At 40.4% G+C, this 16,206-nt stretch overlaps 1 protein-coding gene across 2 annotated transcripts in view; it reads right to left on the minus strand.

The window, feature by feature from the left end:
• Positions 1-16,206, minus strand: part of MAPRE2 (microtubule associated protein RP/EB family member 2) — a 158,450-nt gene that overhangs the window by 27,729 nt on the left and 114,515 nt on the right. For both annotated transcript variants that reach the window (XM_047696481.1, XM_047696480.1), the window contains 2 exons: positions 9,575-9,720; positions 6,532-6,745 (listed from right to left, as the gene is read on the minus strand). In XM_047696481.1, the coding sequence (XP_047552437.1) occupies positions 6,532-6,745; positions 9,575-9,720 (360 nt within the window). The remainder of the gene's footprint in view (positions 1-6,531; positions 6,746-9,574; positions 9,721-16,206) is intronic.

The following is a 16,206-nucleotide window of genomic DNA, read 5'->3' on the forward strand; positions in this document are numbered from 1 at the left end:
TGGTCACCAGAAGCAGAGAGCAGGGGAACTGCAAGAAGGTGGCAAAAGGTACAAACTTCCAGCTGCAATAAGATTAAGTAAGTGCTAGGGACGTAACGTACGACAAGACGGCTACAGCCGACACTGATGTATGATGCCTTGGAAAGTTATTAAGAGACTAGAGCCGAAGAGTTCCCACCACAAGGAGAGATTTGTTTCTTTTTATTGTATCTCTATGAAAAGATGGATGTTGGCTGAAGCTATTGTGGTGATCATGTCACAATACGTGTAAATCAAACCATCATGCTGTATGCCTTAAACTCATACAGTGATATACGTCAGTTATTGTAAAATAAGACTAAAAAAAAAAAGAGAATCATAAGAAACAGAAGCCCCTGGGTGGCTCAGTTGGTTAAGCATCTGATTCTCAATCTCAGCTCAGGTCTTGATCTCAGGGTTGGGAGTTCAAGCCCCATGTTGGACTCCAAGCTGGGTGTGGAGCCTACTTTAAGAAAGGGGGGCGGCAGGGCGCCTGGGTGGCTCAGTGGGTTAAGCTGCTGCCTTTGGCTCAGGTCATGATCTCAGGGTCCTCGGATCGAGCCCCGCATCGGGCTCTCTGCTCAGCAAGGAGTCTGCTTCCTCCTCTCTCTCTGCCTGCCTCTCTGCCTGCCTGTGATCTCTGTCTGTCAAATAAATAAATAAAATCTAAAAAAAAAAAAAAAAGAAAGAAAAAAAAAAAGAAAGGGGGGCGGGGCTGAGGGAAGAGAAACAAAAACCAGAGGGGACGAGCAGAAAACAAGTGATAATATGGTAGACCTAAATCCAGCTGAATCAATAATTACATTAAATTGTAATGGACTGGATACTGCAATGTCCAGAGATTATGAGAATGAATAAAAAGGCAAGACCCAACTATATGCTTTTTTAAGAGGTACTTCCAATATAAAGTCAAAGACAGATAGAAATTTAACTTATCATGGGGAAAGATACACCAAGCAAACAGTAAGCATAAGAAAGGTAGAGTGGCTGTTTAGTATCAGATAAAACAGATTTCAAAACTAAGAGTTTTAGAGTGCCTGGGTGGCTCAGTCATTAAGTGTCTGCCTTCCCCTCATGTCAGGATCCCAGGGTCCTGGGATCAAACCCCGCATCAGGCTCCCTGCTCAGCGGGGAGGCTGCTTCTCCTGCTCCAACTCCCCCTGCTTGTGTTCCCTCTCTGGCTGTCTCTGTCAAATAAATAAAATCTTTAAAACAAACAAAAAACCCCCTAAGTTTTATTAACAAAGATCAAGAGGGATACCTCATAAAATCTGAAGGTCAATTCACTGGAATGACTTAATCATAAATATGTATGCATCTAATAATGGAGCCCTACAGACAGAAGACAAAAATTAAGAGAAACTGAAGGGAGAAAAGACAACTCCACAATCGATGTAACATCTTCACAGCAATTGTTAGAATTAGACAAAAACAAAAATGAGTAAAAACACAGAGGATTTGGGTAACATTATCCACTACCTTGATCTAACTGGTATTTCTAAAACACTAAACCAACCAACAACTGCAGAATACATATTCTTTTCAAGTGCACATGGTACTAAGAGACACCATATTTTGGGCCATAAAATCTGTATCAGAACAAGGACAAAATCACCAAACTGCCACATTTCACTGCCTCTTCTAAAAACACACAGAACAAACTTTTTGGGAAAGTAAAAGCAACTCTTCTTTCCCCCCAAAAAGTGACAGATAATGCTTACTTAGATTACGGGGAGTCAACAAATAAACCAATTAACCTGGTCACCTTGTTAAGATCCTAGGAACAGCCATAGAGAACCCAAATTAAAGATAATTGAGAGAGCAGTCACATATTCATAGATTTGGAAAAATACTGTTAGGATTTCTTTATAGCTACATTTAGGGATTTAAGTATGACTGTTCAAATCCTTTATCCCACTATTCTTCTTAGGTTGTTTCCTTTTTGAAACCATCTAATATTTCTATTGATCTCATTTTAAGGCTGGAACACTCAAGTCCCCAAGGAAAAGAGAAAGCACAGACTCAATTTCCATAGCAACTCTAAATCCATCACACTATATTTGTATATGAGAATTTGATTTAAATACATTAATATATGTGAATTTGCAATGTGTCTGAGCTGTGGTTGCTATAGGAACCGCAACTTTCAATTTCCTTTCAAGTTTAGGAAGTGCTCACACTTAACAACTCAATCCCCCCACCCTGATGGCTCTCTTGAGTTGCAGATTAGGCTCATCGCAATGCATTTACAAACATCCTGACTCACACTGATATATGCACTCAACAGAGATCTACCATTGTGAAAATGTCTCTTCTAACACTTATTCCTCCTTGGTAGATCACAAGCAATTAGAGATGCACTTCTGCAGAATGTGGAGAGAACAACTCGCCAGGCAGCCTCTACTTATGCCAAAGCCGGCTGCAGGTGCAGGAAAGTTGCCCAACCGCACAGACACCAGTGGGCTCTGCGGCTTCTCTGAAGCTGCAAAGGATATTCTGTGTCTGTAATGAACTGGCAGAAAAATCCAACACCTTCTCACAACAGCCGAATGCACCAAATGTGTGGAGGGCATCTACTTTATACAAAAGCGAACAACCCACGGAGCATGGTTATAGATGTCTGTAGGATGAAAAAGATTTTTTCTTTTTTTTCTTTTTTTGCCAAGGTAGACAGCACTTAATTATCAACATGTGGACGATCCATTCCATGATGGCATTTCCACTCACACATGGGCTCTTCGGCACAAGATGCTCGGAGCACCTCCTGCTCCTCGTGGATTACAGTCAGGACATGCAAGTTACTTTTGATATCAGCCTAAGGAAGTATCTGGGGAGAAAGATCCACTTCGAAATGAAGAGTCCCAAAGCAAAATGAAAAGACCGGGGTGATCTCCTGCTTTTGATTATACCAGCCATTGCTTACTTCCACTAATGTGGATGGTTGACAAAGGACAAGGTTTAGAGGCGGGACAGAAATAAATGACTGCTGAACGTCCCTGACATGGCATCACTGTGACGCGGATTGGAGAATTCCCAGGGAGCAGACCCTCACCTCAGCATCACACGCGTTGTCTTCAACTTTGGATGGACCAAATCGGACTTGTATACAGAGAAGATGGCCCTGAATGGTTTCAGACCAGAGGCAGGAGGCCACTTTAGAGACTGTAAGTCGTTCATGGCGGAGATGATTAACAGAAAGTTAAAGAGAATCTTAAGAATTAGAAAGAGGGGGGTGCCTGGGTGGCTCGGTGGGTTAAAGCCTCTGCCTTCAGCTCAGGTCATGATCCCAGGGTCCTGGGATTGAGCCCTGCATCAGGCTCTCTGCTCAGTGGGGAGCCTGCTTCTCTCTCTCTGCCTGCCTCTCTGCTTACTTGTATTCTCTGTCAAATAAATAAATAAAATCTTTAAAAAAAAAGGGAGGGGCTCTGAGTGTATCAATTAATACAAGCTGGTGTCCCACCGACCCTGAGGGATACAGAGAGGCGTGGAGCTATGTGATTCTCTAATAAGGCATTCGGGCTGTTGGGCTGTTCAGTAAGCTTTCTGAAGTCTTTCGGCTCTTCCTTTACTGATGCTTACATTTTCTATTGCTATCAGTGGCCTCCCTGCCCTGACACGTGATGTGTGGAGAAACCATACCCCCATGTTTGTTATAATTATACATTTTATATCACAGATTTGACAATACCTATTCTGACTCTTGGAAGACATGTTGACTTACATTTTCTTGGCTGTATTCCCAAGAGTTGGATACATGACCTCAAGAAAAATGAGGTCTTACTGTCTTTATAGGAGCCTTTTACTTACTATAGCTTTTAAAACAATGTTCTACATGTGGTGTATACCTTGCTATAATTTTTCTCACACTATAGTTTTTCCATCCCACAATGTCCAAGAGACAGAACCTATTTTAATAAAAAGGTTATGATTGGTTTGACTTTTGAAAATACCCTTTCCTCCTGATTAAGACCAATGAGGTGCACATGGTCAAGGTATTAGGAACATAAGTTGTAAGAACTACTGCCTTCTGGAACATTAAAAACCCTATTTATTACCTGTTGACTTTAATGTGTTTCCTGAGCTTTGTCACCGGAGAGGTTAAGCTCTGGAAGAAATGTATTTCTGTTTCAGGTTCACGGACATTCTATCAAAACAGCACACACTTCTCTGTGCTTTCTGAGAAAGACCAATGGGGGAGCTGCTAGAGAACAAGGCCAAGGCAACAGCACCGGTGGTGGGGTTGGGGGAGCAGGAGCAGTAGTGCCAATCCAAGGACACGCTGTGATTGTGGAAGAAAAATAAATTTCTGAAGCCTGTCTGATTTCACTACTAAAAAACGTGGGGGAAAAAGAAAGTGGCAGTGGAGTTTTAAGATGGATCTGTACACCATTAAGAGCTCTAGAAAAAGACCCTAAGATGAGAAATGCCAGGTGCCCTGAGTCTCCCCTCCTGCCCATGTCCTCCTATTCCATTTGCCACCAAATCCCCCACGCTGGACAAAACACACCACTCTTCTTCTCTACCCACATCTATTGCACTGATCAAGTTTCTGAGGCCAAACCTGAAGTCCAATTTGAACCGCCGTAAATTTTTGTTCCCCAAACTCCTTGTGGCTTCACCCAACCTCTCTCTCCCCACCACTTGTTAAAATAAAAATAAAAATAAAATTCCCCTTCCTTTCTAAGTTTGTATCAACACATTTGACCTCATCTTCTCCCTCTTTACGGGTCCTGGCTCCACAAATTTTGCCTTTTTTCCTATCATCAAATATTTCTCTTCCCATGGAACTTTCTCTCACCTTACAAAACTGCCCGTTGTGCCTTGTCCTGAAAGCAAACGAAAACAGATCAAGGACAACACCATGCTCCTTCCAATCTCACTTCTTGAGGCTGTCAGCTTTTCCCACAACAATTCAACGTTTTTCAACTTTTTTTCCTGACAAATTTGGTGAAGGCAGTCTACTCTTACTGCGTGACTTTACCATTTGTGAGTGAGGCCACACTCCTATCCAGTCTCCTGGAATCTAGGTTTATGCACTCAGCATCTTAACAGACCTGTTCTCTCAAGGATTATTCCTCACCTCCTGGGAGCCCGGTATCTTTGGCCTCTTTTCAGGCTTCATCCTATTTGATCTCTCCACAATTAATATTCTCCATTGCTGGTGATCCCTCTTTCCAGAAATTTCCTACTATTCATTCTCTGATGCTGAGTCTTCCTCGTTTCCTCCCTGTTCATGTCTTTTTTTCTCAGCTTCCTTTTTTCCCTTTTCCAGAAGATCTGTGCTTAGCTTAGTTTATTTTATATAAACTCATTCACTCTATGGCTTCAAAGCTGGATTTTTATGCTATCTTAATCTCCTTCCTCAAGTCCTCTACCAATCTGGTCCCATCATTCCAATGAGTGACCCCTAAGTTGAGAAATCCAATGGACTCTTCCCATCCTCATTTTGCTTGACTCCTCCACAAACTGAGACATTGTTGGCCATTCTGTTCCCTTCCTTCTGCTTCCTTGACAAGTCATTCCTTCATTTCCTTTAATCTTTTTGGCATCTTCCCTCCTCTTGTGCAAACCCTTCCTTGTCTGCCCAAACATGAAATGCTAGCATTCTTCAAGCCAGTCTCTTCCCTTCCCACTGAGGGCACAGTGCCAGCCTCAATGACATGGATATGTGGAAGGCTCACAGAGGGACCCCCTCTAGCCTCTACAAGATGCCTGTATTGTTCAGTATTAGTATTTTTCTGGCTACCTCTTATCCATTCTGATTGGGCATAAATAAGGACTTTGTACTGTTTACCAAATTAAGGTTATTGGTTTAATAAGCATGAACACTGGTTTTTAGAATGGAACAAGTAGTTTCTGAGCATTTCATCGTTTAACTGTCCAGGACTGCAACTTGTGTAATAATGACCTCAATTTGTACAAGAATACCCTCCTGCTTGATAAAGTCCATTTTTTATGGAAGGATGTTTATATCTTTGAAAGATTTTATCCACAAAAGTTTTAAAGATTTTAAATCCCCAATGACTTCACTTTTGGACCAAGCTGGATACAATGAGGTCTTGCTGGATATTATCACACAAAAATTGGCACCATCCATACAGGAGATAGGATGCATATTTCATGACTTTCCTTTGAAAGAGTATATTCATATTTAAAAGCATAAATTGGTTCATATCCTGGTTTCTACAGCCAGCAATTAAGTCATAAAAATATTTCAGTTGAAATCTAAACAGACACTTGATATTTTTCAGAAAAACATACCAAGAAAATGAAATCGACCCCTGGAGTATGATCCTAACATGCAGCTTGAATGATAAAGAGTGAGTAACTCTGCCTTTTTAGTAGTTTAAATCACGATCATTAGACTTATTGCAGATAAGGCACTGCTGGGAAGATAATGTGGTCAAATCCAGAGGCATAAAGAGCCTGCTGGGAAGAATCAACCCAACACAGGAGAGCGCAGATGCCATTTCCCAAAAGGAAAGCAACTGTTGGATTTCCCTGTCCCAATACCTGCAGTGGGGGAGTTTGCGTGGTGAGACTTTTTGGGCAGGTTGAAGATCTGTTCGCCAGGGTCGGGGGGAGGGATTGCGTCTTGTCCTTGCCGTGCTTCCACAGGATCATACTCCTTCCCATCGTAGTTAGCATCATAGAACTTCTTAAACCACTGAATGAAATCCAGGTTGTCCTGGAAACGCCCTTTCACCAGCTTCTCCACTGGGATCACCTGCAAGACAAAATCGCCGTGAGTCATGACCCTGTGTGTATTTACCACAACCAAGGGGCTCCCTATAACTGTTTCATACATGTCCACAATTACAGACTACTGGTCTCCCCACAGCTTCTTCACTAGCTACGTTCTAGAATTCACTTTTTTTTTTTTTCCATCATATTAAAGAAAAGTTAAACTAAAATGCTGTAAGTGGTTCTTTTGAATTATTTCACACTATGAACAAATGAGATGAAACAAGGAATACCCTTAGCTGTCAAGCGTGACTGATCCTCCTCATCATGTATGTAATTACTCAAGCATCTCCCTGCAAAAATGGGCCTGGGATGTTCTGCTGTTTCAAGATTGATGGACTTTCCATATTTCTTTCTAACACTTGGTCTAGCAGTGCTGGAATGAACTCCTATAAGGATTATAGCTACCAGACAGAGTGAATAAGACTTAAATCAATGCAAATATATGCTTATCTAATGGTTCATATGAAGCAAAATAAACTTTCCTGGTTGTTGTTGTTGTTTTGTTTTTACACGATACAAAGGGACGAGCATTAAAAACAACTGCCTGCGGGGCCCCTGGGTAGCTCAGTCGGTTAAGCGTCCGACTCTTGATTTCGGCTCAGGTCACGATCTCTGGGTCGTGAGATCGGCTACACAGGAGCACAGCTAACGTGCCATGGAGGAGCAGAAGGACAGAAATGGGGTCTGACTGGGGGAGTCACTGAAGGCATTCTGCACTATATTCACCTCAACTTCTGAGACAGATCTTGGCTCTTCATGGAGGAACTCTACTGGCAACCTAGACAGCCAATAGGTATTCCCTTTAGAGGTCGTGCAGGAACTTTCAGGATTATGACAGGATGAAATGCGGGGTGACTCATTAGCTTTACTTCGTGGGCAGCTATTTTTGAAGGAAAATGGAAAAAAAGGACTTAGTTATGCAAATTGTGCCATTACCAGGTTCTGACTTCCTCATTTTTGAGTGGGAAGTCTAGCTGAATGTAGGCCACGAGAGCTACGAAGCTGGGGAGTGAGTCCGATCACAGCTACACGATTCAGACACAAACCCAGCATTCAAAGCACACAGTTTCACAGAGTAATAATATAAACAGAAGCCATATAAATTAAATTTTCAGCAAGGCTTTGCCACCTCAGGGGCTGGATACCTGGATATTCTGGCTGGATCACGGATGATCAGGACCACTTAAAAATAGAGAAAGACCTCAAATATCAAAGACCACGGCAAGGAAAAAAACACCTGAAGCATTTTAGGCCACCCATTAAACTAAATCATTAGCAACAGATTTTTCCGAAATATTTGTTGAAGCTAAAACTGAAAAGAACTCAAGTTATGGAGCAAAATAAAGAGAAACAAACTTTGGGAGAGGGGCACATTTTTCGTGAAGACTCTTTCAGTGAGGGAGACTTGGATGTGGATCTCTCTCCTCCCAAGCTTCAATGAAGCCTACCCACACCGAAGAATTCCTTGCACACATGTACTTAGTAGCTGACGTTTTATTGTGCTAAGTATTTTCATGTTTTCTGATTTATAACTTTTGTTTATGCCAGTTGATTTTTAAATACCTTCTTAGGGAATAAGGCCCTTTAATTAATATGCTACTATATTTTGTTTTCTGCCAAACGTGAACATTTAGAACCAGTTTTAGATGATGGCACGACTATTACCTTAACTGTTCCAAGTAGGCACTCACTTCTATTACCTTAATTTCACATTCCCTATCCAAATGGAAGTTCTGGGGGGCAAAAGTTCAAAATCTGGGGTGGCAATCAAATCTTCAAACAGACACTTCCCACCTGCTGTCATGCTCTGACAAGCATTCACAGGGACCAATGCCCCTCCAAGGACTCTTGGGTGGAATCATAGCATATTAAGCTAGAGAGGCTAACAAAGGTGATCAAGGCCAGTCTCCCTGCGCCAGAATTTTATCTTCAACATTCTTAACAATGGCTCAGCCACTCTATGCTTCCACAGAATGTAGAACGCCCTAATTTGTTGCAAAACTATTTATGAGTGAGTGTTTTCCTTTATGATCTAGGAGCATGTATGGAGAAGTAATACTGTTAATAAGTAAGGAGAACCTATGTAGCTTGGTTTCCAATGCATATGGAAGGAGCTAACTGGAAATTAACCACACCAAAGGACATAGTTGAAATGACTCCAAAAGGTTGAGCTGTTAGAGGTAAGTCTCTTGAAAAAAAAAATTATGAGAAAACCAGAGGCAAAGATTTTAATATTTGATGAGAATGCTTTGGTTTAGTAAGATATTACATTAAAAACATGTATGGTTTAGAAAACTTTTCTCTTTTCCTTTAACCTGTCTCTTGTAACAGTATTTACATTTTTGATTTCCACAGCCTAGTTACAGCTACTGTTGATGCCAAGAAGTTTTCTGCTTATTCCGTTTTTTTTCTCTTTCCCCTTATTCAAAATTCCTTTCTTCCCAAATATTCCCTCTAGGAAATATATCCTAGATACAGAATATGGCTTATGTGTGTATTTGCGTAACAGAAAGCATGCAGATACGGAATATGGCTTATGCGCGTATTTGCGTAACAGGAAGTAGGCGGAGACTGAGTGGACTTCAGCCATAATTCTTCAGCTGTAAGTTTAGAGATTTCCTTCAGTGAAAGCCTCCTACAAATATGGGAAGTGAGGGTTGATACTTTATGCTAGGCACAGACCCCAAACTACTTTGACAAGATCAAGATATATACACCATTGATATGTCTTTGCATTTCTGCATCTTGGCACAAAAACAATTTTGAGGAAAGACCATGCATTTTACGGAGGTCTAAGTTAGTTTCCTACCTTATCAACATTCATTCGCTTAAACGATGCTTGCAGAAGTTTAAAATTGTGAATATACTCATGCTCCAACTTTGCTTGAAATTTTACTTTCTTCAAACTAATGCAGCCCGGAAAGAGCATGTCCATAAACTGGCAATAGGCAGCTCCTGAAAAGAGAGGAGAGAAATGCTGGTGTCAGTCTGACTGCAGCCAGGTGTGACTGAGGACTGCTGGGCAGGATGGAGGGCCCCATCTGCGTGCTCCTCTCAGTGTGTTGCACCTCCCTCGTTCACCCAGGCTGGGCACGGGGGCGGGGGGGGGGGGCGGGGGAGTGCAGGGGGATGGGCGGGGTGCAGGGCCATGATTCCAGGCAGCCCCTGCCACTCTCCCCATTCCTAACCACTGTGGTACTGACAATGGATTCACCAGAGCATGACCACGTTCATGAAGAGTGGACAGAAATACTTCAAGGCCAAGGAAATCACGGTCAGAATAACTGTTCCTCGCTTCTATCATAAAAAAAGAAACATTTTTTTCTTCCATCTAGATGCTCCCGCTCCAAGTCATCAAAATATATAAATGTAAGAGAAAAACAAAGTTTAAACACAAGAAAACCGCAAAACTTCACATGAAAGGCGTAGCTCAAAAAAATACACATGAAAATACAAATATGCCCAAGCCGTTTTATATCCACCTTGCAAAATGACTGAGGTGAAACTGGATAACTAAACCATCTAATGCCAAAAACAGTTGTATCCTGATTTAATTTCAGGCCAGAGCGATGGGGTCCTATATTCACATGAAGGATAAAGACATGGAGACTCTGAAACTTACAGAAGCTGAGAGTCATGCTGTTTATGCCCGAGGAATAAAAAGAACAGAAATGTTCAATGAGTCCCCTGAGGAAATGGTTCTAGAAAAAAGGATTAGTAAGTCATATATATATATATATATATATATATATATATATATATATATATATATTTATGAAGAACTCTTACATCATGACAATTTCCACTAGAAAATCCCAGAGAGATCATGTTTACTGATTCACATCTTCTTAATAGTTAAGGCTATAGGTATTTACAAAGGAAATTCAAAGCCAGAATGATTATTTTTCTTTTACAAGGAGGAAAAGCAATTGAGTGGCAAGAAGGGGAACAAGCTGGCATTTCTGTGTTCTCTTTCCTGCTCCAGATCTCTTGGTCTGTCTCTGTAATGTGCCAGTGATGGCCTTTCTGGAACATGAAAGGCTCCCCTCATGCTCTGGTATCAAGGTTTCTGTGAGAAGCTCTTTATTCCATATGGGAGATTCACCTTTACATCGGGAGAAACCAACTCATCTCTTAGGCCAGAGATACTAAGCTTCCTTTACTGAGACAGGAATCCAAGATCGAATAAGGTACTGGGAATCGAACAGCTGCCTCAACAGGAAATGGTGAGGCAGCTCATTGTTTGTAGGTAAGAGTATAAGGTAGTGAAATATAGACCACAGTAAATACCACCTCCAGAATCTTGGCATCTGTGAGGTTTCCCCTTAGACTCCAATACCCTGAGGACAAACTAGTATATTCCTATGCAAAGAGATGGGCTCTTTTAAAAACAAACACTGGAGGAGATAAGAGAAACATCATGATCTTGGGCATTCTTACAGTCATAATTCAATTATTCAGGTCTTCCTTTTGAAGTGCCCCCACATGGAACAAATTCTAATAGCCATTTGAACATTTTTTTTTTTTTTTTAAACAAGAGATGGGGTATCTAAACATAACTGTCTCATTACCCACTTTTGGAAGAGTTATTCTTCCTTCTGTGGTGTTTAGCATGAAATGTACTTCTAAAGATCCAGACACCTATGTATTCTTACAAACCAACCAACCAACTCACTCACTACCCAAATTTAAAAAGTAGTAACAGGTTTTGGAAAGAAAACCAAACTTGAAACAGGAAAAAAGGAGAAACCATTTCTAGTTCACCTAAAGAGAGCCACTGTTGGGGCACCTGGGTGGCTCAGTGGGTTAAGCCTCTGCCTTCAGCTCAGGTAATGATCTCAGAGTCCTGGGATCGGGCCCCGTGTGGGGCTCTCTGCTCGGCAGGGAGCCTACTTCCCCCTCTCTATCTGTCTGCCTCTCTGCCTACTTGTTATCTCTATCAGATAAATAAAATAAAATCTTAAAAAAAGAGAGAGAGAGAGAACCACTGTTAATGTTCTGGTATATACCATTCTTTTTTTTTTTTTCCCCTTTAATCTAACACACTGATTCCCTTCTGGGTCGTTAATGGTCTCTACTGACATGTTTAATGGTTGTCTGATTTTTTTTTTCATGCTAAGCAACTTTCCCAACCCAAGATTAGATAAATATTCACATATATTTTCTTCAAGTATTTTATGGTCTCAAGATTCACATTTACATTCTGAATTCATGTAGAATTTATTTTGGTCCATATCATAAAGGATGGCTCTAATTTTAGTTACTCCAAATGTTAGTAGGAATCTGTCATTTTTGGCTCACCAACATTTGGGCACCTTCCTGTCTGTGTTGATGCGACAGTGCCTTGCCTCCCACCACAGTACTGATGGTGAGCAGATAACCTTTTCCCCATCCCTAGCATGAAAGATGCGGGGCTATGTCCTGGGCTCCACCTAGGTCTCACAGTCTTAATAGTGACAGACATATACAGGGACTATTAGAATTTAGTCATGGTGGCATGGGTGGGATTTAGAGTCCTGTGACAGCAACACAGTGGCATCCTAGGCGAGCGGCACAAGGGAGGCTCTGTTCCCAGCTTCTAGCCTGATTTCCTATTGACTGAGCTACCAAATATTCTTCCTATAAATGTGTCTCTGCCTAAGCTTGCCAGGATTATTTTTTGCTATTTTCAACAGCAAATGCCAACTGCTAAAGTCAGCTAGGTGTTGAATGTCATCATTTCATGAATAAACTGTATTTTTCCCACTGAGGAAAAGGATTAGTTTTACTATATATTGGTTTCCTAATACATGCATTTAGGTCTCTTTCTAGACTTAGATTTATTTTGGTCTGTCTCAGTGGTTAAGTTCATACTCTGTTAATCAAATACTATACTATATACTATTATCTGCAGTATAATTTCCCTTTTTCTCAAAATTTAATTGTCTTAAATTTCATCATCCATTTTTTCTTGCCTTTCTATTTTTGTATTTGTCATTCATGGCATATAGAAAATACGTTTTCTTTAAAAAAGTAGAAATTTACTAAATATCAGCTCTTTTGAGATATAACTCACATATCAAAGTCCAGCTTTTTAAAGTACAGTTGACCCTTGAATAACATGAGTGCTAGGGGTGCTGACCTCCCCACACAGTTGAAAATCTGCAGGTAACTTTTGACTTCCAAAAAACTGAACTACTGGGGCGCCTGGGTGGCTCAGTGGGTTAAGCCGCTGCCTTCGGCTCAGGTCATGATCTCAGGGTCCTGGGATCGAGTCCCGCTTCGGGCTCTCTGCTCAGCAGGGAGCCTGCTTCCCTCTCTCTCTCTCTCTCTCTCTGCCTGCCTCTCCGTCTACTTGTGATCTCTCTGTCAAATAAATAAATAAAATCTTAAAAAAAAAAAACTGAACTACTAAGAGCCTACTGTTGACTAGAAGCCTTACCGATAACAGTCAAAACGTTTTGTATGTGAAAAAAAAAAAAAAAAAAACACGTTTTGTATGTGTACATGTATTCTATCCAAATACTATATTCTTATAATAAAGCAAGCTAGAGAGAATGTTAAGAAAATCACAGGAGAAACTGTATTTCTGATACTGTACTGTACTTATTTTTAAAAAAATCCACATATCAATGGAAAGGGACAGTTCAAACCCATGTTGTTCAAGGTCCAATTATATACAATTCTGTGTCATTGAAGGTATTCACAGAATCATGCACCCATCACTACTATTTAATTCCAGAAGGTTTTCATTATCACCAGAATAAACTTCATATCCATTAGCAGCCACTCTCTCCCCTACCCCCGGATCCTGGTAACCAACCACTAATCTATTTTCTGTCTCTATGGGTCTGCCTATTCCGGACATTTCATATAAATGAATCATAAAACTTGCGGCCTTTGTGTCTGGTTTAACTTAGGAAAATCTTTTCAAGGTTCATCCGTGTTGTGGAGTGTATCAGAACTTTACATTCCTTTCTATGGCTTAAAAATATTCTATTGTGTGCGTATACCACATTTTATTGATTTGTTATCAGCTGATGAACGTCTGGGTTTTCACTTTTGGCCTATTATGAGCAAAGCTACGATGAACTCTCATGTACAAGATCTTATGTAGACTTAAGTTTTCAGTTCTCTTGGGCTGTGGTATACCTCTCTCTATATTTAACATCTGACGAACTGCCAAACTGTTTTCTATTTTACAGCAATGTATGAGGGTTCCAGTTTCTCCACATCTTCACTAATCATAATTGTCTTTTTGATTCTAGTCATCCTAGTCGGTGTAAATTTTGATTTGATTTCCCTGAAGACTAATAATGTTAAACATCTTTTTCATGTACTTTTTGGCCATTTATAGATCTTCTTTGGAGAAATGTTTATGCAAAATGCTTTGCTCATTTATAAAGTGGGTTATTTTTCTTTTTATCAATGAAAGTTTTTTCTACATTTTAGGGTCAAGTCTCTTATCAGGTATCTAATTTGAAAATACTTCCTCCTTTCTGTGGATAGTCTTTACTTTCTTGATAGCATCTTTTTAAAAAAAAGATTTTATTTATTTGAGAGAGAGAGAGAATGAGCAGTGGGGAGGGGCTGAGGGAGAGAGAGAGAGAAGCAGACTCCCCGCTAAGCAGGAAGACCCATGCGGGACTTGACCCCAGGATCCAGAGATCATGACCTGAGCAGAAGGCAGACGCCTAACTGACTGAGCCACCCAGGTGCCCTTGATAGTATCTTTTGAAGCACATACATTTTTACTTTTGTTCTAAGATTTTATTATTTATGATAGAGAGAGTGTAAGTATACAAATGGGGTAGAAGGACAGGAAGAGAGATAATCTCAAGCAGACTCCTCACTGACCATGGAGCCCGGCATGGGACTCAATCCCACAGCCTTGAGATCATGACCCAAGCTGAAATCACAGAGCTGGATGCCTGACCAATGGAGTCACCCAGGCACGCAACACACATTTTTACTTTTGATGAAGCACAATTTTTTTTTTCACTTGGGCTTTTGTCATTTCTAACAAACCACTGCCTAACCCAAAAGCGTAATGATTTCCACCTACATTTTCTTCTAAAAGTTGTAGTTTTAGTTCATACATTTATGTCAATGATCCATTTTGAATTATTTCTTGTATATATAGGTGTAACATTTGGGTCTAACTTCATAATTCTGCATGTGACAGTTGTCATGGCACCATTTGTTGAAAAGACTATACTTTCAATTGTCTTGGCATTCTGGTTGAATATCAATTAGCTCTCAATGTGTGGGTATATTTCTGGGCTCCTAATTCTATTTATACATCTATCCTGATGCAGTAATAGTCTTGATTACTGTTGCTTTGTACTCAGTTTTGAAACCAAAAGCAGAAGTCCTACAACTTTGCTTTTCTTTTCCAAACAGGTATTCTGGTTTCCTTGCATTTCCATATTAGTTTTAGGATCAGTTCATCAATTTCTGTAAAAAGGCAGCTAAGATTGGATTGGGGGGGCGCCTGGGTGGCTCAGTGGGTTAAGCCGCTGCCTTCGGCTCGGGTCATGATCCCAGGTCCTGGGTTTGAGCCCCACATCGGGCTTTCTGCTCAGCAGGGAGCCTGCTTCCTCCTCTCTCTCTGCCTGCCTCTCTGCTTACTTGTGATTTCTCTCTGTCAAATAAATAAAATCTTTAAAAAAAAAAAAAAAAAAAAAAAAGATTGGATTGGGATTTGGTAGGGATTGGACTGAATCTAGAGATTTGATAGGGATTGGACTGAATCTAGAGATTTGAAAAATATTGCCCTAACAATAGTCTTCCAATCCATGAACATGGGATGTCTTTCCACTTAGTTTCTTTCAATGATATTTTCTAGTTTTCAGTATATAAGCCTTCCACTTTTAAATTTTTACTTTTTAAAATGCTATTATAGGTGGAACTGTATTCTTAATTCTGTTTTTGGATTGTTCATTGTTAATATGAAAGAAATACAATTGATTTTCAGGTATTGATCTTATATAGCCTGCAACCTTGCTTAACTCATTTTTCAGTTATAATAGTTTCTTGGTGCTTGGTGCTTAGGACTTTTTTTTTCCCATACAAGATCATGACATCCATAAACAGAGACAATTTTATTTTCTTTCTAAACTCAATGCTTATTTTTCTTGCCCAATTGCCACGGCTTGAACCTTTAGCACAATGTCAAAAAAAGTGCTGACAGCGAACATCCTGGTCTGGTCTTGAGGGTGGGGGGAGCATCTAGCTCTTCACCACTAAGTAGGATGTTAGCTCCAAGTTTCTCATACATAGCATTATCCGATCAAGGAAGTTCCCTTCTGTTTCTCCTTTAGTATTTTTTAAAACAAAAGGGTGTTGAATTTTGTCAAATGCTTTTTCTGCATCTATTATCACATGGCTTTTGTCCTTTATTCTATTAAATGATGTTTTACATTGGTTTCTTTACTCCCATTTGATCCAACCTTGCATTAA

The sequence above is a fragment of the Lutra lutra genome, chromosome 12, assembly GCF_902655055.1.
Source record: "Lutra lutra chromosome 12, mLutLut1.2, whole genome shotgun sequence".
Taxonomy (NCBI): Eukaryota; Metazoa; Chordata; class Mammalia; order Carnivora; family Mustelidae; genus Lutra; species Lutra lutra.